Source organism: Osmerus eperlanus, chromosome 15, assembly GCF_963692335.1.
Source record: "Osmerus eperlanus chromosome 15, fOsmEpe2.1, whole genome shotgun sequence".
Taxonomy (NCBI): Eukaryota; Metazoa; Chordata; class Actinopteri; order Osmeriformes; family Osmeridae; genus Osmerus; species Osmerus eperlanus.
This window is the reverse complement of record NC_085032.1, coordinates 7,631,856-7,652,811: the sequence shown is the minus strand read 5'-3', so window position 1 is coordinate 7,652,811 and position 20,956 is coordinate 7,631,856. Positions and strand designations below refer to the sequence as shown.

At 40.8% G+C, this 20,956-nt stretch overlaps 1 protein-coding gene and 2 pseudogenes across 1 annotated transcript; all 3 read left to right on the top strand.

The window, feature by feature from the left end:
• LOC134035308 (patched domain-containing protein 3-like) overlaps positions 1-1,423 on the top strand; it is a 31,940-nt pseudogene extending 30,517 nt beyond the window's left edge.
• An 8,577-nt stretch (positions 1,424-10,000) lies between these two features.
• On the top strand, positions 10,001-17,853 carry LOC134035242 (uncharacterized). The gene is made up of 6 exons (XM_062480189.1): positions 10,001-10,058; positions 10,185-10,338; positions 10,662-10,822; positions 10,926-11,132; positions 11,255-11,436; positions 11,557-17,853. The coding sequence occupies exons 1-6, from the start codon at positions 10,001-10,003 to the stop codon at positions 17,107-17,109; spliced, it is 6,315 nt and encodes a 2,104-aa protein (XP_062336173.1). The 3' UTR covers positions 17,110-17,853.
• A 389-nt stretch (positions 17,854-18,242) lies between these two features.
• Positions 18,243-20,882, top strand: LOC134035243 (retinol dehydrogenase 12-like; annotated as a pseudogene).
• The last annotated feature ends 74 nt before the right edge of the window (positions 20,883-20,956 follow it).

The window sequence follows — 20,956 nt, the reverse complement described above, 5'->3', positions numbered from 1 at the left end:
TGTTTCTAGGTTGGACTGTGTGAGGAATAAGGTGTGGGTGGCCACCTTCGGTGTCCTCTCTGCAGGCTTGGCAGTGGTGTCCAGTTTTGGGTTGTTGCTCTACTGTGGGATGCCCTTCGCTACGACTGTGGCAAGTCCTCCATTTGGGTAAGTTTACAGAATGAGCGAAGCTAGTTCAGGCATGGCACTCGGGCAGCGCGCGTCATCCGCTCATTACCACACCTGTGTTAGCCATGCACAAGCCCATTGCGCCATGTCTGATAAGACGGCATTAAAAGGCTGCGCAGATACGCACACACTCAACCCGGTTGTTGTATGATCAGTGCGAGAGAGTAAGAGAGATCCTGTACTCTGTTATAATGCAACAATCTTAAAGACAGGGTGTATGTAGATTACATGCTGTAATAATTTGCATACTGTGTTATCTTTTTTTTAGGAATCGGTGTTGATGATATGTTCATCATGATTTCTTGCTGACAGAAGTTTCAAGTTAGCGACAAAGTAGAGGATCGTATGGCAGAGACATACAAAGATGCAGCAGTTTCCATCACCATCACAACACTGACCGACGCCTTGGCTTTCTATATTGGTCTCTTAACTACCTTTGCTTCTGTGCAGTCTTTCTGTATGTATACTGGCACTGCGGTTGTATTCTGTTACTTGTACAACATCACTTTCTTTGGTGCGTTCTTAGCACTGAACGGACGCAGAGAGGAAAGCAACAGGCACTGGCTGACTTGCATGAAGGTACCAGAACCCAGCTCTGCCAAGTACAACACATGCAGTGAAGGGGGCTACTATGATAAAGACACAGGGAAGGAAGAACCAATGCCAATCAACAACTTCTTCAAGAACTATTATGGGCCATTTCTGACAAAGAAGTTGACCAAGGGGTTTGTAATGCTCCTCTATGCTGGGTATTTGGCTGCAAGCATTTATGGCTGCTTCCAAATGAAACAGGGCATTGATCTGAAACAGTTAGCAACTGATAACTCATTTGTGGGTAGCTATTATGATGACGAGGACCAGTACTTCTCAGAATTTGGCCCAAATGTGATGGTTGTTGTGACAGACACAGACTTCCAATACTGGGATGCTAATTCCCGGGACAAGCTTGATGCTTGTCTTCACAAATTTGAGGACCTAACCATTGATAATCGACCATTGGTCGCCAAAAATATTACTATATCTTGGCTAATCTTGGCTATCTGACATATGGAAATGCAACAAGTTTGAATCTTAATGTCCAAAAAACCTTCATTGATAATTTACAAATGTATTTCAATCTTTCACCTGCCACACAAGCTTTTAGACAGGATGTGAACTTTTCAGTGACTGAAGGGCATATTTATGCCTCCAGAATGTTCGTCCAGACAGTTGATATTCTGACAGCCATTGATGAAAAGAACATGCTGAATGAGTTCAGAAAGATAGCTGAAGACTGTCCTGAGGCCTCTCTTCTACTAATTCCCAGTCCCATATGTTCCCTATGGGTGACCTTTGCCATTGCCTCGGTCATAGTTGGAGTTGCTGGTTTCATGGTGTTTCAGCAAGGTTGCTTTCAAGGAGGGACAAAAGTCAGGTTTGTTTCTTTGAATTCAAATGCAAGTACTAATAGACACCGTTACGTGGTTGATCAGGGCATGGTACTGTGGAGTCTACAGACCTACTGGCCGGCTGGGGTTGATGTGTGCCTGAACTGCTTGTAGATGGTTTCTCGTCATCTGTATCTTCCTCTTGGCCACGTTCTCCTCCTTGTACTAGTTCATAGGAATACAAAGAAAAAGGATCACTAGAGAAAGAGACAAAATATTCAAACAAAGAATGTTATACCGAAAAAAATTATAAACATTTAAAACTGAAACCATGCAGCCAAGGAACCCTACCCCTTTATTAGGCTACTTATTTATCAATATAATATACAATATCATATAAAAGCATAATAGAATGTAAAGTAAAGTAACAGCTATCTGGCGTCAGTTACTTGTAAAATGTATAGATAATGTTTAACACTAAAATCTCAATTTAGCTTTAAAATTAAGTTATAACATAGGTTTGCTAACATTAGCAATAACGTCAGCTAGTTCGAGGTGTATGCATAGGCTAACGGTCCGTGTACCTTGTGGCCATTGGTTTTTCTATTTTGCAACCCGGGTTGAGAAACGCAAAATAGGGCCGTAATATCGTTTTGTCACTTTAGTAAGTCAAACACACATTAATTACCCTTCCCCAGCCCGCTGCTGTTTTCAACTAACCTATATACTACAACAGCATAATACAATTCTTGAAATTCAGTTATGGCTTTTGATTTTGGAGCGCCACCCCAAGATTTCAGTGGCCCCTTCTGGACACTCCTATAAAACATTTCTTGGGGCCACTGCTTTTGCCTGTTAATGCCTGCATTGCAGTGAAGAAAACTATATGACAACAATAATGTTTAATGTATCTGGCCCCTCTAACAGAACCACTGTCCCCAATGTAACTGCCCCCCCCCCCCCCTCATGCTGTCTGAAGCTGTCAAATGTCAGCACTCATGGAATGCCTCCTGTCCAATTAAAGTAGACCTACTTGGTTGGAACTAACTGTTGTGTGCACATTTATATGCAAATTATAAAAAAACAACAAGAAACATTTAATGTAGACACAACCGCCCCTCTAATTGCATTCACTCTCATTCCCATAGCTATGGTGGTCTCAAGCTAGTATACTAACTTTAAGCACAGAAGTGTAGGCTAATATACGAATCGTCACAAGCAGAACAGTAATTTTCTTTCAAATTACGTTTTGTAATTGTGTGTAACAGGGTATGAATGCATTAATGTAGGCTAAAACGTTTTGTACATTGATGGATGTAAGGACAACAATTGTATTGTAACTACAATGGCCTTTTGCTAAATGGAATAGATTTAAATGTAATGTTTTGGGTCCAGTTAACTCTACATTTAATCCAAACTGTAAAATTTACATGAGAAATTAATATTATGTTTTTTATTAATACAAAGGGAAGATTTCCTCACTGATCGCCTCAATGCACTTCATTAAAGTTCAGGGGTGTATTTGTTGGATATAAAAGGTGTAACACAGACAAAGGAAATCAGATTTTCCTGGGAACATTCTCGTTGCTGCTCCGTGCTGTTTTTGGACTATGAAGAGGTTGAATTTGGACATAGAATATGATCAGAACTTTGAAAAAAGTATCCACAACAGTCTGTGTCAGTTGTGTGTCTATGTAAACTGCAAAGGTAGCCCACATTACCTCAACTTACTCACTATGATTGCCTCAATGCACGTACAACAGAGCTGAAGCGGTAATGTAGGTGGGCAGGGGGTACTTTGATGGGTGTGATTGTCTTTTTCAACTGATAACTTATGGCACTTTTGGCCTTGTTTGAACACACACTGGAGCCCCGTCTTGAAATGTTTCTAATATATATATTAAAGAAACTTGGGTTCATCAAAGATTTATTAACTAAGAAGCAACTACCAAACTCGGTCAACATGTGCCTCCAGTTTGGTGTGTGTCTTCTTCTAAAGAACCTGCTGCTATGTCGTCAAGATTGTAGGCCTACTGATCACAGATTTTTTTTTTTAAAAGCTTGTCGTTGCTGTCCTCTGGTGTTCGGAAGTAATAACATCCCCAATCATTTCACATATCTCCCCCTCTCTCTTTTTCACTTGTGCCAGTATGCATAATACGGCCGATCAAACAAATGAGTAAATGGCTCGTTATACCATTTGTGTTATATGGTTATTCCGTTATTCCAAAATGAAACAAAAGAACGGAAACCAAGCCTTTCCCGATTTTTTTCTTGCAGATACCAGCATAAAGGATATGGAATAATCGTTATACCATTTGTGTAATATGGTTATTTCATTATTCCTAAAAAAACGAAACAACCAAAAACAAGCCGTTATACTTAAATGTGTGTTCGACTTAATGAAGCTTGCGCAAGTTCAGTCAGGCAAGACCGATCCCTTCACTCGGGCTTAATCGTAGTGTACACTACTCACTCCCCCAGATAAGAACGCCCTACCTTCCCCCGTTCCCTGGTCGGGCGGTCACTGGGGTTCAGGTCGCTCCCGCTATCAATTAATGGCGTCACATGATCCGTGCCTTTAAATATGATTTTCTCCCTGTGTAGTTTGTCCATGCTATCAAGTGCGCGACCCTCCACCACCCCGTCGCCACCCGGATCCTGTCTCTGTCTTCGGCTCGATTGGTCGTCGGCTGCCGCCACCGCCACCAGTGTCTGGACTCCGTGGGGGATTCTTCTCCAGGCGTTGGGCAGGCGCCCGTTGATCTATATAATTCCCTGTGGGGTTCAAGCTCCAAACACCATAGTACATTTATTAGTCTGTAATAAACATCTTTCACTCATCCCAGGTCTCTCCTGATTGAACTAAAGTGACATATTACGGCCCTATTTTGCGTTTGTCAACACAGGTTGCAAAATAGAAAAACCAATGGCCACAAGGTACACAGACCCAACAGACCACTGAGATAGGACGTAATGCGCGTGGCGGCACTGGTTTTACTGCACAATGACAAATAAAATCTAATCTAAACAGACACATCAGCAATCCAGAAGCCAGGTTTCCATGACGCTAGCTAGATAACTAAAGTTCCAAAGAAGTCATCAGTGCAGATACTTAGGTTGTATACCTTTCTGAATACCTTTTCACTGGGTGTTCAAGGGTGCTCAATATAAATCTTTAATTTTAATTCACCTGTTGTGAGTCAGTTAGTTGGAAATACCAACCCTTTTGTTGTGAAACAAATCTAAACATGAGCATGGATACAAACTCGAAATGCTGAGACTGGTCCTTTACTCCAAACATCAATTAAATTGATCTGAAATTCCTATTATGTTGTGGGTCAATTTGACCCATTTCCACTTTTGAGTTGTATAAAATACTAGTTAACCTCTCCTTTTCACCATGGAATTAAATGGCTTTTCCTCATTTAGGGTCATGAACCAAAGTACTGCAAAATGTGGACACACTGATGTGTTGTGGAATGTCTGTGTAGAGTTTGTATACAACTCTCAGCTTCCAATGTAATACAAATGGTTCCACGGCCTACAGGATTTGCTGTCACTCGAGTCCTTGACGTACAATCAGCTTTTGAGCTCTTTTTACCCCTAACAATAGAATTCCACATGAATTCTCGGGTGATTCGCTTTGATAACCGTGATACCAGACCGGGTCAACGTGAAAGAAACAAACTAGCTGCAATCAGAGATGTATGGGATAAATGGGTGGAAATTCTACCGTTACTGTACAATCCCGGTCCTCATGTTACAGTTGATGAACGCCTTGTTCCATTCAGAGGACGCTATCCCTTCCGACAGTATATGCCAAACAAGGATGCAAAATATGGCATCAAAATATGGGCAGCATGTGATGCCACATCAAGCTATGCATGGAATATGCAAGTTTACACTGGGAAGCCACCCAGTGGAGTGCCTGAGAGAAATCAGGGGATGCGGGTGGTGCTGGACATGAGTGAAGGGCTGCAAGGTCATAACATCACTTTTGACAACGTCTTCACATCCTACCGCCTTGGTGTTGAACTACAGAAGAGAAAGCTGACCTTGGTTGGAACAATCAGAAAAAACAAACCCGAACTTCCCAGTGAGCTTCTGAAAATTCCGGGCAGAACTGTGCATTCCTCTAAATTTGCTTTCTCTGAAAATGCAACTGTCGTTTCATACTGCCCAAAGAAGAACAAGAATGTTCTTGTAATGTAAGGCATAAAGACGCATCGCTGAGCGCAAGAAAGGACATCAAGCCACAAATCATACTGGACTGCAATTCCACCAAAGGAGGAGTTGACAATTTGGATAAAGTCACAGCAACATATAGTTGTCAGTGCATGACTGCCTGCTGGCCTTTGGTAATTTTCTACAACATTGTGGATTTGTCTGCTTACAATGCCTATGTCCTGTGGACTGAAATCAACCAGCAATGGAATGGTGGCAAATTGTACCAACGCCGGCTTTTCCTACAGGAGCTCGACAAAGCTCTCATCACTCCCAAGATCCAGAGGAGAGCCCGGCCTCCTCGATCGACAGCAGCTGCATCTGCCGTCCAGAAAATTCAAGCTGGACCATCAAGACATGCCTCCAATCAACCAGCAATGGATCCAGTGGATATAGGCAGTGGCAAGAAACGGAAAAGATGCCAGCTCTGCCCCCCTCGACAAGACAGTAAAACAAGCACCACTTGTGTAGAACGCAATAAATACATCTGCAGAAAGCACACACACACATTGTGATCAACATGTGGAGAGAAAGACTTAAGGGATAATGTTGACCAATAGGGGAAAAAAAGCTTACTTGGGGAAACTTGGGGAGATATGTTTAACAAATTGTTCTTAAATATCGTTTTTTTTAATAAAATGTCTTGTATTTCTTCTTTCTGAAATGTCTGATAAGACAAAATAAAGTTGTTGCTGGTTTTACATGATTCTTTGACTGTCTTGAGTGTGTTAAACTGTGCAGGTCAATTTGACCCAAACATAATGGATTTCTGTTTTTGTTGCACAAGGGTTAAGAGCAGAGAGCAAAGACTGTGAAAGTTTATTAAGTATGGGTAACACTTTATAATAAGTCAACGCTTTTTGGCATTTACAAAGTGTTAACTAATAGTTAGTTAATCCTTTATAAAACATTTTGAAACATTAACAATACATTATTAAATAGTTAATAAGCTTATTATTAAACACTATGTTGATCATTAATAAACACTGTTAAAAATTATGCATTTTATTCATAATACAATTCATAAGGTGTTTGATAACTGCATTATCATACTTTATACACAGCTTGTTAATATAGTTGCAAACCAGTAGTTTAAAAGGTGTTAATGGTACATGAGCTGGTATAGAAAGCATTAGCAAATGGTGAACAAACCATTTACATTACCTTTATAAAGCATGAGTAAATACCTAACAACATATTTACTTATGTCTTTAATTAATGTATGCCAAGTCGAATACAGGATGTACACTATGCTTTGCAGATATCTTAACAACTATTTTATAAAGACTTACTAATGATGCAACTTCTGATTAGTAATGCAATAAAGCATTTACTAACTGTTAGTTAAGGCTTTTGCGTGACCTAATCTAAAGTGTGAACTATTTATTCCTTATTAAGCATTTATAGAAAGACTATAGGCCTATAGATGTTGTGTTTTTGTTTTTTAGAAGAAATAGCTGTTAATTTATTTACCTGGGTAATAAAATTGTATTTTATTTCCATTCAGAAGCAATACAGTAGAATTGGTATAAAAGTTGGTTACCCGAAGCTGTATTTTATTTTCCAAAAATGGCTGTAATAAACTGCAAATGTTTAGCTACTCCTCGACAGGTCTGCAAACGCCTTTGAAAGCAGAGATTTGTTAAAACGTTTGTTAACCGAGATCGTAGGTCGAGGTTTACAAGCAAATCGTTTTAACAAATTGAGGCGACAAAGCGTTTGCTGACCTGTCGAAGAGTAAACATTTGGTTTCTTATATACTACAACAATACGTGGGAAGATCCCAAATCAAACACGGCGAATCTGGAGCAGACGCCATCTTGTCAGAGCAATCAGCTGCACTTGTACTGGTGACGTCACTACATCTCCAAGGCAACATATCAACAACTCTTTTGAGAACGTCTTCTGAACCAATAAGAACAGCATATTGGTTCAATTGCAACAACAGTACGAGCGTTCTGATTGGCTAATGGGTAGTCATGCCAGCCGCGTATTAAGTCTTTATATATATGCGCGTATTGACCTCATCTGCGGTCTGATACGTATTCTTATTGCCCTCCGCTGATGTCATCTTCAAAATGAGCGAGATCGAGGAGTTTTACTATCCAGATGACAATGAAGACATCAACAGCGACGAGGAAATTCTTAACTTTCTAAAAGAGCAGAAAAGTGTGAACACAGAGAGATAAACGACAAGCGCTAGGCAGATTGCTAGGTTTGGTTGCTCAGATTTCAGATTGGTTGCTAGGTGCTAACACCTGAAACACACCGTGAGAAGACGAGTAGAGCTGAACAAAACGACATGTTTTAAATGAAAAGAGCTAAAAATGCCATATAATAAACAACTTACTAACCTCGACCGTTCAGTCATGCCGGGAAATATCAAACTGAGGTTTTAACGTGTCGACCGCTGTCTAGTAGAGCTAAGTACTGTAAGACACATGCCTGTCATTACTTCAATAAAATAGTAATTTTGTGTATCACATTGTGTTGTGTCTGTTTCCTTTTGAGAAACGTATGTTCAGCCTTTGAATGTGAGGTTCGAGAATGGACAAGAATACCTTAATAAATAACTTATAAATGTTTAATAAGGCAGAGATAGTTCACACTTTAGATTAGGTCACGCAAAACCTTAACTGTTAGTAAATGCTTTATAACTTGCATTACTAATCACAAGTTGCATCATTAGTAAGTGTTTATAAAATAGTTATTAAGATACCTTTGTGAATGTGAGGTTTGAGAATGGACAAGAATACCTTAATAAATAACACAAAAGCCTTAACTAACAGTTAGTAAATGCTTTATAACTTGCATTACTAATCACAAGTTGCATCATTAGTAGGTGTTTATAAAATAGTTGTTAAGACATCTGCTAAGTATTAGTGTACATCATGTATTCGACTTGGCGTACATTAATTAAAGACATAAGTTAATATGTTGTTAGTTATTTACTCATGCTTTGTAAAGGTAATGTAAATGGTTTGTTCACCATTTACTAATGCTTTCTATACCAGCTCATGTACCATTAACAGATTATAAACTACTGGTTTGCAACTATATTAACAAGCTGTCTATAAAGTATGGTAATGCAGTTATCAAACACCTTATGAATTGTATTATGAATCAAATCCATAATGTTTAACAGTGTTTATTAATGATTAACATAGCATTTAATAATAAGCTTATTAACTATTTAATAATGTATTGTTAATGTTTCAAAATGTTTTATAAAGGGTTAACCCAAATACATTTTTATACTTCCTTCTTCCTGTCCTGAGTAAAAACAGGAATCATTTACTAATAATTTACAAGGCACCTTACTAAAGCATCTGATATAATTTTGAACAGTGAAAAGACAGTTTTGCTGCAATGACGTAGTAGGTGTCCGTTATCACCCGATAATGGACACCCCTGCAGCCAATCAGAATCGAGTATTCACCCAGACCATGGTATAACAGGTGATATTGGACACCTCGTCGGGCATTATCCCCTACATATGTAACAAATGTTCCAAATAAGTTATCAGTGCAGATACGTAGGTTGTAAAACTTTCTAAATAACTTTTCACTGGGTATTCAAGTGTGCTCAATATAAATCTTGTACTGGGGACATTTTATTCCCCTGTGGTTAGTTAGTTAATTAGTTAGTTGGAAATACTAACCCTTTTGTTATGAAACAAATCTTAACATGAGCATGGATACAGGCTCGAAATGCTGAGACTGGTCCTTTACTCCAAACATCAATTACATTTATCTTGAGAGCAGAAAATCAAATACTGTGATAAGAGTTCATGACGGTACCTAAAGTGTGAAGTCATGCCTTTGTTTATTGTTCTCATTAACCACAAATAATGTATTACTTCCTTCTTCCTGTCTTGGGTTAAAACAGGTGAAACACGTGTCTGTACTTTTTGTGATACAGGAATAATTTGTTAATCATTTACAAGGCACCTGAAAGCATCTGATAGGTTTCCAATGAAAGGTTGGACAAACATAAAAAAGGTTTAAAAAGAAAATGCTGTCAGTACCAACCCAGGATTCACTGCAGACAAGGTAGGACTAAAGTATACAGTTGAATTGGTTATTTACTGTATTAATTCTTGGTCAAACTTTAATGTCTGAAACTTAGAGCAAGTGCTGTGATTGACTGTTCTTATATTTAGATGACATATTTTGATGCATATTGGTAAAACACTGTCTGTGCGTTGATCCTCAGCAGCATTTCACTGTGAGGTGAATATGGGGGACACTGAAGATGAAATCGCTGTCATTGGCATGGGATGCAATTTTCCAGGAGGTACACATTTATTATGGCTTTACATGCTATTATGCATCAGAGACTTGTACATAATTATATTTGTCATATACAATATATTCCAATAAGATAGCTATTTACTAAATGTTGAGTTTATGCTTTTGACAGGAGAGGGGCTTCAACATTTCTGGAATGTGCTGTTGGAGGGGAGGAACTGTGCTGGGCCAATTCCAAATGAAAGATTTGACATGTCCGAATGGTATGATCCAGACGACAACATATCCGGAAAATCCCGCACGGAAAAAGCTGCTCTCATTGATGGGTATGTCCTATCTTATCTTGTCCGTTGAAGGATGTTAAATATTTGAAGAGTCATTTACATGCTGAGTAAAATATTTTGCTAACAGACAAGCACATCAAATGTCTTACTTTCCACTCATATGAAATGATTTTGGGATCTAGAAATACTCCACATGATGTATTAATTATAAACAGTCAAAAGCATGAATTTCACAGATCAACTGTAGTACAATTAGAACACCATATTTTATAGACATTTCAGTTAATTGTGCAAACTAAATTCTGACATGAACTAAACAAATGTGGTGTTTTTCTTCTTTCTTTTTGTTTTTTTACTGTTCCCAGGTTAAATGAATTTGATCACAAATTCTTCGGTATGTCAGAAACTGAAGTAGAACAAATTGACCCTCAGCACAGACTCCTTCTTGAGTGTACATATAGAACTTTAGAGAATGCTGGACTGCCAATGGAAAAGGCAAGTGGGACCAGAACAGGAGTATTTGTGGGTAAGTGATAATTAGTTACCAGCTTTAACAAGGATTCTTTTAAAATGTAAGGCTTTTGTAAGGCCACACCTCATGTACTGCTTGTGTCTGCATTACTTTGAAGGGCTCATGAACCGAGATTATGAGAGTTGTGCTGTACAGAGAAGCCCAAATAGTATCAACCACTACACAGGCACTGGCATGGTTATGAGCATAGCAGCCAATCGAGTCTCCTACATGTTCAATTTCACTGGACCCTCAGTGTCCATTGACTGTGCCTGTTCATCGTCTCTGGTTGCTATTCATTTAGGATGTCAAGCATTGAAACAAGGTAGGTAAAGTACATATTATATCCAGTGTACGTAGCCTAGGGCAATTCATCAATAACCTTGGATTGAGAATACAAGACAAGTCAAGGATGTAACAGGCCTTCTATTTGCTTCCCCTAATTAGGTGACTGTGAGATGGCTCTGTGCGGGGGTGTCAGCTGTATTATAAACCCATGGATCTTTGTCGCTCTCAGCAAAGCAAAGATGATCTCACCTGAAGGCACCAGCAAACCTTTCTCCAGCAGAGCAGATGGCTACGGCAGGGGTGAAGGCTGTGGGATTGTGTTGTTAAAGCCATTGAAACAAGTAATGTATTTTATATGTAAAATCAGTCACCAAAAAGGCGAAATATCCTTATTTAAACTTGAGCCACATTAAATGAACAAATTGTTAAAAATGATATCACACATTAACTGTATTATACAGGCTCTCAAGGACGGCAACGAAATATGGGGCATCATCAGCAAAACTGCCGTCAACCAAGATGGCCGCTCGGTCACTCCAATCACCAAGCCGTCCATGGTCCAACAGGAGGCGCTGCTGCGCACAATCTACTCTGCGTCTGACCTGTCCAATGTCCAGTACATCGAGGCACATGGGACAGGAACCCCAGTTGGGGACCCTATAGAGGCAGGGACCATCTCCAAAGTCATCGCCACAGCCAGACCTCCTGGCTCAGACACACTCCGCATCGGCTCTGTGAAAGGCAACATCGGCCACACAGAATCTGCAGCCGGAGTCGCAGGGCTGATCAAGGTACTTTTGATGATGAAGTATAAAACCATAGTACCTTCTGTCTTCTACTCTGAGGACAATGCCAGTATAGATGTCAAAGCCCTGAATTTGAAAGTTCCAACCACACCAGAAAAGTGGTCACATTCTGTTATGGTTGCAGGAATAAATAACTTTGGTTTTGGTGGAACAAATGCACATGCTATTGTCAAACAATACAAGCAGACTCGTACTTCTAAACAGAGCGGTAGGAAATCTCACAAGTGCTTTGTCCTATCCGCAAGTTCCATTAAGTCGATTGCTATGATGATGGAGGACACAATTCAGCAGATAGATGCAAACAGCGAATTTGACCTGGAGAGTCTCGTCTACACATCTGCGTGTAGGAGAAGCCACTTGAAACACAGGTACAGGAGGGCTTTCATGACCTCCACTCTGGCTGATCTGAAAAATCAATTGAAATCGACGCTGAATAAAAACATTGCCCTCTCAAATTCAGATCCAAGGTTAGTGTTTGTCTTTTGTGGAAATGGTGTGACCTACCAAGGCATGTGCAAACAGCTTCTGAGAGAGGAACCTGTGTTCAGAGAGAAGGTCAGGGAAGTTGAGAGCCTTTTCCAGAAGTTCGATAACATGGCGATCTTAGACAGACTGGAGGCTGAGTCTGAGGCTGATGAGTTTTCAAAACCAGAGGTTGTCCAGCCTCTGCTCTTCGCCGTTCAGGTTGGCATCGTCAGTCTCCTGAAGCATTGGGGCGTCCAACCTGATGCTGTTCTTGGGCACTCTGTTGGAGAGGTTGCTGCCGCCCACTGTTCTGGCCTCTTGTCTCTTGAGGATGCTGTGAAGGTGATTTATCACCGCAGCGTCTTACAGGGTATGGTCACAGGTGGAAAAATGCTTGTGATTAGCAACATGGCAGTGTCGGAAATCTTGAAGATGCTTCCAGATTACTCTGGAAAGATTTGCATGGCTGCGTACAACAGCCCACAGTCTTGCACCCTTTCCGGTGATGCAGATGCTATTAAGAGTCTCCACCAGAAGTTAAGCATGTCGGACAAGAGTAAAACTCTGTTCCTCCATATCCTGGACGTTCCTGCCGCTTACCACAGCCATATGATGGACCCCATCCTAACCCAAATAGAGGACAGGGTTGGCTCTTTGAAGGTGAATGAGACAGAGACAAAGTTGTTCTCAACAGTGACAGGGAAGGAGGTGGAACAGGCAGACTTCACGACAGGGAAGTACTGGGCCAGGAACATCCGAGAGCCTGTTGCTTTTGAGCAGGCGGTGAGGTCAGCAGCCGACCAAAAGAAGAATGTGGTCTTTGTAGAGATAGGCCCCCGAAGGGCTTTACAGAGGAACATTATGGAGACTCTCGGAAAGGACATCACAGTCATCTCTTCTGTGCAACCAGATAAAGATCATGAGACAATGCTGTCTGTCGTCTCCAAACTGTTTGAGCTTGGAGTCTGTGTTGATTGGGACCAGTTCTACAAGGGGTGTGAGGCCTCACCAACACCTTTCCCAAGGTATATGTTTGATAATAAAAAGGTAGAGCTTATCAATGGAAAATGGCAGAAAGAGACGTCCAGTAATCACAAAGCGCTAAGCCAGACCAGTGACGGCAATGGCTTCACCTGTGATCTGTCGTCACCATCTTTATCTTACCTCCTGGAACATAAGCACAATGATGTCCCTATCTTGCCAGGCGCCTTCTATGCTGATCTGGGTTTAACTGTTGCCCTGGAAAGTGTCAAACCAAAGGTTCCACTTAATACACTGCAACTCAGCATTGACTTTCTGAGCCCGTTCATTCTCACACAGAATGCACCCGAGATTCAAGTGCATGTCGAGCCTGATGAAGGTACAACACATTTCAAAATGCAGTCTTCTACTGCAACCTATGCATTGGGTACAGTTGTGTGCAAGCGAGAGAGACTGATTGAGGAGCAGAACATTTCCTTGAGCTCCATCTACAAGAGATGCAAGCTACTGATTACTTCTGAGAAGCTTTATTTTGACCTAAACTCGACTGGATTTCAGTATGGTAATGTTTTCCAAAACAAGGGGGATATACATTACGGGGAAGAATTTGGGGAGGCTATTTCAGTTGTCACTGTTTCTGAGCAGTTGCTGCCTGAGTTGCATGACTATTGCATTCATCCCGTAGTGTTAGACTACATGATGCAACTTTTTCCTATTGTTTCCGATGTATTTGATGGAAGGCCAGGGTTCCCAGCCAGAATTGGAAGCTTGACTGTAAATGAACCCCTGCAAGATGAGATGATCATCTATCTGAGAGCCACTAAAGTGGAGGATCATCAGTTTGAGGTGTGTGGCTGCTTCGCTGACAAAGAGGGCAAGGTGTTGGTTGAGCTTCGGGATGTGTTGATCAAGTACCTTGGGAGCCGCGCTGCTGTACTTGAGGAGGACTTCTACCACAATGAATTCTCCGTCGTCTCTGAAGACATTGCATCATCTCATGGTCGCAAAGCCTTGGTTTTCTCTGACCAGTTAGGAATATCGAGGTCTTTGCAACAGCACTTGAGTTCAAAATCTAGATACATCTCCTTTACACATGCTAAGGATATCCTGAGCCATGGATTTGCCACACTCTTGGCAAACCTCAATATTACAGACATAAAGAAGAACTTTGAGGAGGTTTTGTTTGTGTGGGGTGACGAGGACCTCACAGCTCATACATCTGACAGTGTTCTGGATAACATGGTGAACTGCTGTGAAACGTTCCGACAGGTCATCCTGGAACTTAAAGACACACATTTCACAAATTCCATCAGAGCAATAACCTATCGCTCAGCAGAAACCACAGTTGACCACATCAGCTCAGGCTTTGCCCTGTCTGGCATGATTAGGTCATGTGCTGCAGAGATGGCTGAGCTGTCAATTCAGTGGATTGACATCAACTCCATGTCCACTGACGACATCCAAGCTCTGTCACACATTTTAAGATCGTATCCATGCAGCAAGTACGCTGAGTTGGTGGTGAAAAACGGGTTGGTTTTCAATTCTACCATTGTTCACATTCCCCTTGAAAAAACGGAGAGCTCAATCTCTGAAGGGAAAGTCTGCTCAACAACTGAGCCCTGCACATTTCAGACTACTGACCCATACAGAATGACTACCTTGTCTGCCATTCCCTCTGACTTGGAGAATCAGTACATTCCTGATAAGACTGTTGAGATTCAGCTCAACAAGATGTGCGTTCATTCCTCTGATTACTTCCCCATCAGCGTCTCTGACCTGAACTTTGGCCAGACAATCTACTGGAGCAAACATGATGCTCAGACACACAATGTTCTGGCTCTAGACTTCAATGGTACTGTCACTGCTGTAGGGAAGGGTGTACACAAACTGAAAGAGGGAGATCAAGTTGTCTCTTGTTATCCAGTTGTGGCATCCACAAAGATGATTGTTCCTGAAGAGGCTTGCTACAAGACAAAGAGATTTCCATTTCTAAAAGAGACACCATGTGTTTCTTACTTTGTGTTGGCATGGGAGATCATGAACAGAGCATTGCCCAAAGTAAAAGAACAAAAGAAAACTTTGGGAATCGTGACTTCTATTTGTGACTCAGCTCTACTGAAGGTCCTGTCTCTGACAGCAATGAAATCTGGATGGGGTATTCTTGTAGGAGGACAGTCCAATGGTGTTTTTGTAGATGTTGATGCAATAGATGCATTTGTCCTCCTACCTCCATTTGATGAGTCTTTGGTTGCAAAAGCTGTCAATTTTCCTGGAGTGAAGCATGTTGTCATTGTCTGTGAATCCCACACCCAGGGCTTGCTCACACACACAGTTGTCAGAAGTGAAAAGGATAGCGTTCGCACACAGAACATCCTGATGACTCTTATCTTACAGAAGGGGTCACTCAGAGCACAGATGCCACATGTCTATCATTGGCTCAAGTCTTTGCACTTAGACAGGAGAGCATTTGTTCTCGACAGCTTCACTTTTCAGAGACAGACGTCCGGAAGCATTGAGTTCCTTCCTTTGGACGATCAAGATTCCTACTTCAACTCCAGGATGGTTCCTGTGGTGGCACTGGGCAAAGAGGGCTCCAGAGGCGCACTTTCCAATATTCCTTTGCAACAGAAACCCACCCAGCTTTTCCAAAAAAGAGCGGTGTACATTGTTACAGGTGGTCTCACTGGGCTGGGCTTTGAAACAGTCAGGTTCATTTCCCAGAAAGGGGGAGGGCATGTTGTCATTTTCTCCAGACGTAATCCCTCACCAGACATGCAGGTGGACATAAACAATGTGGAGAAAGAGACGGGTTCCTGCATCGTTTGCATCAAGTGTGATGTCTCTGTCTCTGAGGATGTGCACAACGCAATTGGTCAGATTGGCAAGAAATTCCGCTCCTGTCCAATCAGAGGGGTTTTCCACAGTGCCGTTGTCCTGCATGATGAGTTGATTGAAACCCTTGACAAATCTCTCTTTGAGAAAGTAATGAAGCCTAAAGTGAATGGGGCTCTAAATCTGCACCATGCAACAGAACACTGCAAGTTAGATTACTTTGTGTGCTACTCTTCCATTTCTGCCTTTATTGGCAACGCCGCCCAAATTAACTACAGTGCAGCAAACACGTTCCTGGACACATTCTGTCAGTATAGACGGAACATTGGACTTGCTGGGCAGTCCATCAACTGGGGGGCTTTGAACATTGGTCTTCTGCTGAACAAAGACCATTTCCATAAATTCCTTGAAGCTAAGGGGCTGATGGTGATGGATGTGGCAGAGATACATGAAGGTTTGGAGCAAGCCTTACTGCTAAACAAACCCCAACAGGTAGTGTGTAGGTTTCACTACAAAAACATTATCAACAATGTTCTCCCTAAAAACGCTGCACTGACCGTCCGTCTGATTGCTGTAATGGAGGAAACACTCCGCAAAACTCAACTGTCAGACTCAAGAGCAGATACAACTGTCTCCTTATCTTCTCCTGCTGAATATGTCAAATCTCTCCTCAGTGAAACAGTGGGTGTGGACAAGAACGAGCTACACGAAGAGTCCACCCTCTATGCCTTGGGCATTGACTCAATGCTTGCTATGACTCTGCAAAATCGCATATTTCATGAGAGGGGTGTGAACTTGCCCCTGGTTAAAATCTTAGACCCAGATGCTTCACTGTCTACATTGATAGCAGTTCTGGGGGAAGGCACAGAGGCTAAGGACGAGGATAAGGGTGATGATGAGGAAGCAGTCCTCGATTCAACAAGGCTGTAGGCCTCTCTGATGCATATGTTAAACATGAAAGCATAATCACATTACATGGGAAATAGCATTAGTTCATTGCAGAAAACAATCGTTTTATCAAGAAAATATATTCTACTTGGCACGGTTATAATCATAAACTGAAACTGAAAAAAAAGGAAACAAAAAATGAATTTGTGAACTGAGATTTTACTGAAAAGGAAAATGATGAAGAAAACAAATGCAATGCAAAGATGCAAAACCAACTACAATTGGCTACAAATCTGAATTAATCTATCGTGAACACTTATTTTTTGTCAAAATGAATCAAATTAATCCCCAAAATAAAACTAAACTGAAACTTAATAATACTGTTACTTGGTAAAGATCATATTATCAAGAGAATGTCACTGGATGTGCAAAATGCATCCCAGCAGGATTTTTATGATATTCAGGCATCATAAAATTTGAAGCCAAAGGTATACTGTCAATTGTGTACAATAAGGATTTTCTAAATCATCATAGCATTATTGTATGTGATTACTAATTTAATGCAACTGTTATTCTTTATTCTGTAATGTTGTGAAGTCCAAAATGTATTACATTCTCTTACACATTTACAATGCAATGCACATGCTTTATTGTTTGAAAATGTTTTCAATACGCAGATGAACATTGTTGTATAGCCTACAGTAGATCATAGTCACATTACTTTAAACTAGTCACCATGAAATCAATTAAAATAAAGGACAATCAAAACGTTGATGTTGTGTTTAACTTGTGTACAACTGGGTGGTTTTCATTTCAGGGAAGTAAAGTCATGTCTGTTTTGTATAACAGTATTGTCTTTCTCGCTAGAAGAACCAGGGTCCCAGTTTTTATTTGCTTGTAGTCTAATTAACTCCTGCAAATTTACCACCAATTGGAAATTAAATAATTTTACTCAATTCATTGGAAACATTTTTCGGAGGACATGGTCCTCAGATGCGCGACTCGATGATAAAAAAGTTGTCTTGAGGGTTTAGGTTGGTTGAGGGGCAGTTCTATGGGCATATGTGAAGCCCTCTGTGACATGCTTGCGTGTAAAAAGGGCTATACAAATACATTTTATTTGATTTGATTTGTCATCCCTGGAGCCAATACTGGCATCGGCAAAGAGCGTTTTATTGTGTTTATCTTACACCGCCCACCGTCTTTCCTTTTCTCACATGTCCTCCAAGATTGCCCTATCCTCGCAGGTTTCTTTTTATGCTCTCTCTGCTTTAATAAATGTTGGGAACATGATATTTAATCATTTAATCACACAGAGTATAGCATGTTTAGTTATTGGTCTTCAGCTTAAATTTACCCCATGATGACAAACCTGTTAATGTCCGGGACGTCTATGTTTATACCATCCAGTGACACTAGGTGGAACCATACATTCAGTTTAGATTCAGATTTCAAGAATACCTTTTTATTTGACTTTTTAACAGGAGCCAGAATCATCATGGCTTGCAGAGATATGGAGAAAGCAGTCAGCACTTAAATAAGTTGTAGAAGGCTCCGGCAATAAAAACGTTATCCTAAAGCTTGATTTGTCAGACACCAAGTCGATCAAGAAGTTCGCAGAGGTCATCAACAGGGGTAGGAGCATAATCACATGACGTTTCTGTACATTAGGATCTTCTTACCCCTCCATAGACACCATAAGTTTAAGTGGAGATGATTGCACACCACATTGTTTTTATACTGGACTCTCCTCTGATCTGTATGTAGAGGAAAGCAAACTGAACATCCATAAACAATACTGGAGTAATGGTTTGTCCCTATGGGACAACAGCAGATGGCTTTGAGATGCAGATCGGTGTCAACCACATGGGTGTGTACAAGCATGTATTAACAGGGCAAGGCAGGCGCTTACACTTGGTCATTGCCAGGGAGATGCAAACATTTAATGTGTGTTTAGGCCACTGTTGATGATTTACCCTGATCATATAATCTGAAATGTTGAGCGACCCCGACACAATAATGACAAAAATAAGGAAGTACGAATTCAAGCATTACTTCAGAGTACAAAGTTAATAAAATAATGGACTTTAGTTTGTTAATAAAATTATATATAGCAAAGGTAAGTTACAGAAATGCAAGGCCCGTTCAAGGTTGAGGAAAGAAGTCCGCCCTAAATCATTAAACACAAGTCATGACATGTTAACTCACTTTAACGTCAGTGATAATGTACCCACTCACCATTAACTATTTTCAGGAAGTCAATTTACTTCCTGGTCCTCTTTCTATAACAAGGATACAATAGCACAGAATAACTAGAGTTAAATACATTTAGTCTTTTTTATTTTTTTGAGAGTAGATCAGTATTTGTTTTTTCGTGTGGACCCCAAGTATACTAGCAAACACTTTGTGGAAGGTAATGGGGATAAAAAAGAAGAAAGAAAGAAAGGAATACATAAATACATAAAGCTAAGAATGGAGACAAATTCACGGTCAGTTAATTCACCTCACAGGGTATTGTCATACCATCATTTTAGGTCACTTCCTGTTGATGTACTTATTGATTGACCTGATCAAGAGATCATCCAGGATCATCAACGTGTCTTCCATGGCCCACAGCTTGGGCACCATCAACCTAGACGACATCAACAGTGAGAAGGGCTACAACAAGAACAAGGCCTACAGCCAGAGCAAACTGGCCAACATCCTCTTCACCCACCTACTGGCCAAGAGGCTGGAAGGTCATCTTTATCTCTCCTTCATTTGGTTAATGTCCGGGACTCTGTACTGCAGCAGTCTATTTACCCTTGAGCTCCTAAAACATTAATGCTTTGTGTGGTGTAGCTGCAAAATTATACAGTGTTGTACTTGAGATATGATGTTGTTGTTGCAGTGTCTGGTCAAATAGAGATTGTTATTTAGCACCAATCATTGTAACACTGTTAGAACAGTTAACTTCTAGTCACTGACTTTCTACTGTACTTACTACATGCAGTTTGTACCCCACGTTGGATAATGGCAAGTGGCATAGTAAATGAATACTTATTAATGTATAGTACTGTATGATGGAGCTTAACATTCCCTCCCCCCCTAGGTACCGGTGTGACTGCCTACTCCCTCCACCCTGGAGTGGTCCAAACTGACCTGTGGCGACACCTCAACCCTGCACAGCAGGCTGTCATGAAGATGGTCAGCCCGTTCACCAAGAACTCAGTCCAGGGATCTCAGACAACCATCTACTGCGCTGTGGACCCTGGACTGGAGACCAAGAGTGGTGGATATTACAGGTGAGCTCAGGTTTGGTTGGTTTGTTTGTTGCTCAGAAAACGGAGATAATAATAATAATAATATTTATATAATAATAACAGTATTTATTATTTTGTCTAGTAGAGCCTATACATTTGCCCTGTTGATGCTGTAGTTACTGGAATACTGTGAGGCCTCATGTTGTGTGTTGTCTGTGCTTGCGCACAGTGACTGTGCACCTGCCACCTGCTCCAGGGCTGCCACAGACGACAGCATGGCTCAGAAACTGTGGGATCTCAGCTGTCAGATGCTCTCCATATCCTGGGATTGATGTGTGTCGACGTCATCCAACTGCTACTTTTTGAAATATGGTTCAAGTTTACACAAAATGACCAAGTAGAGATTCCACATAAAATTAGAGCATTTATTAGCTTTGAACTTTGTTCTGTAATTGGTTGGGGATGAGTACAGATCATTTTCCACAGAAGTATAAAATAGAGCAGCTTACTCTCACAAACCGAAGATTGTTCCTGTAGACAGGTACATAATATACTGTATGTAATTACAATATAAATCTGCTTGTGGGACCTGGCGAGTTATTGCTCGTAACCTTCATCAATAAATGTATTCTTATTTATTTATAAAT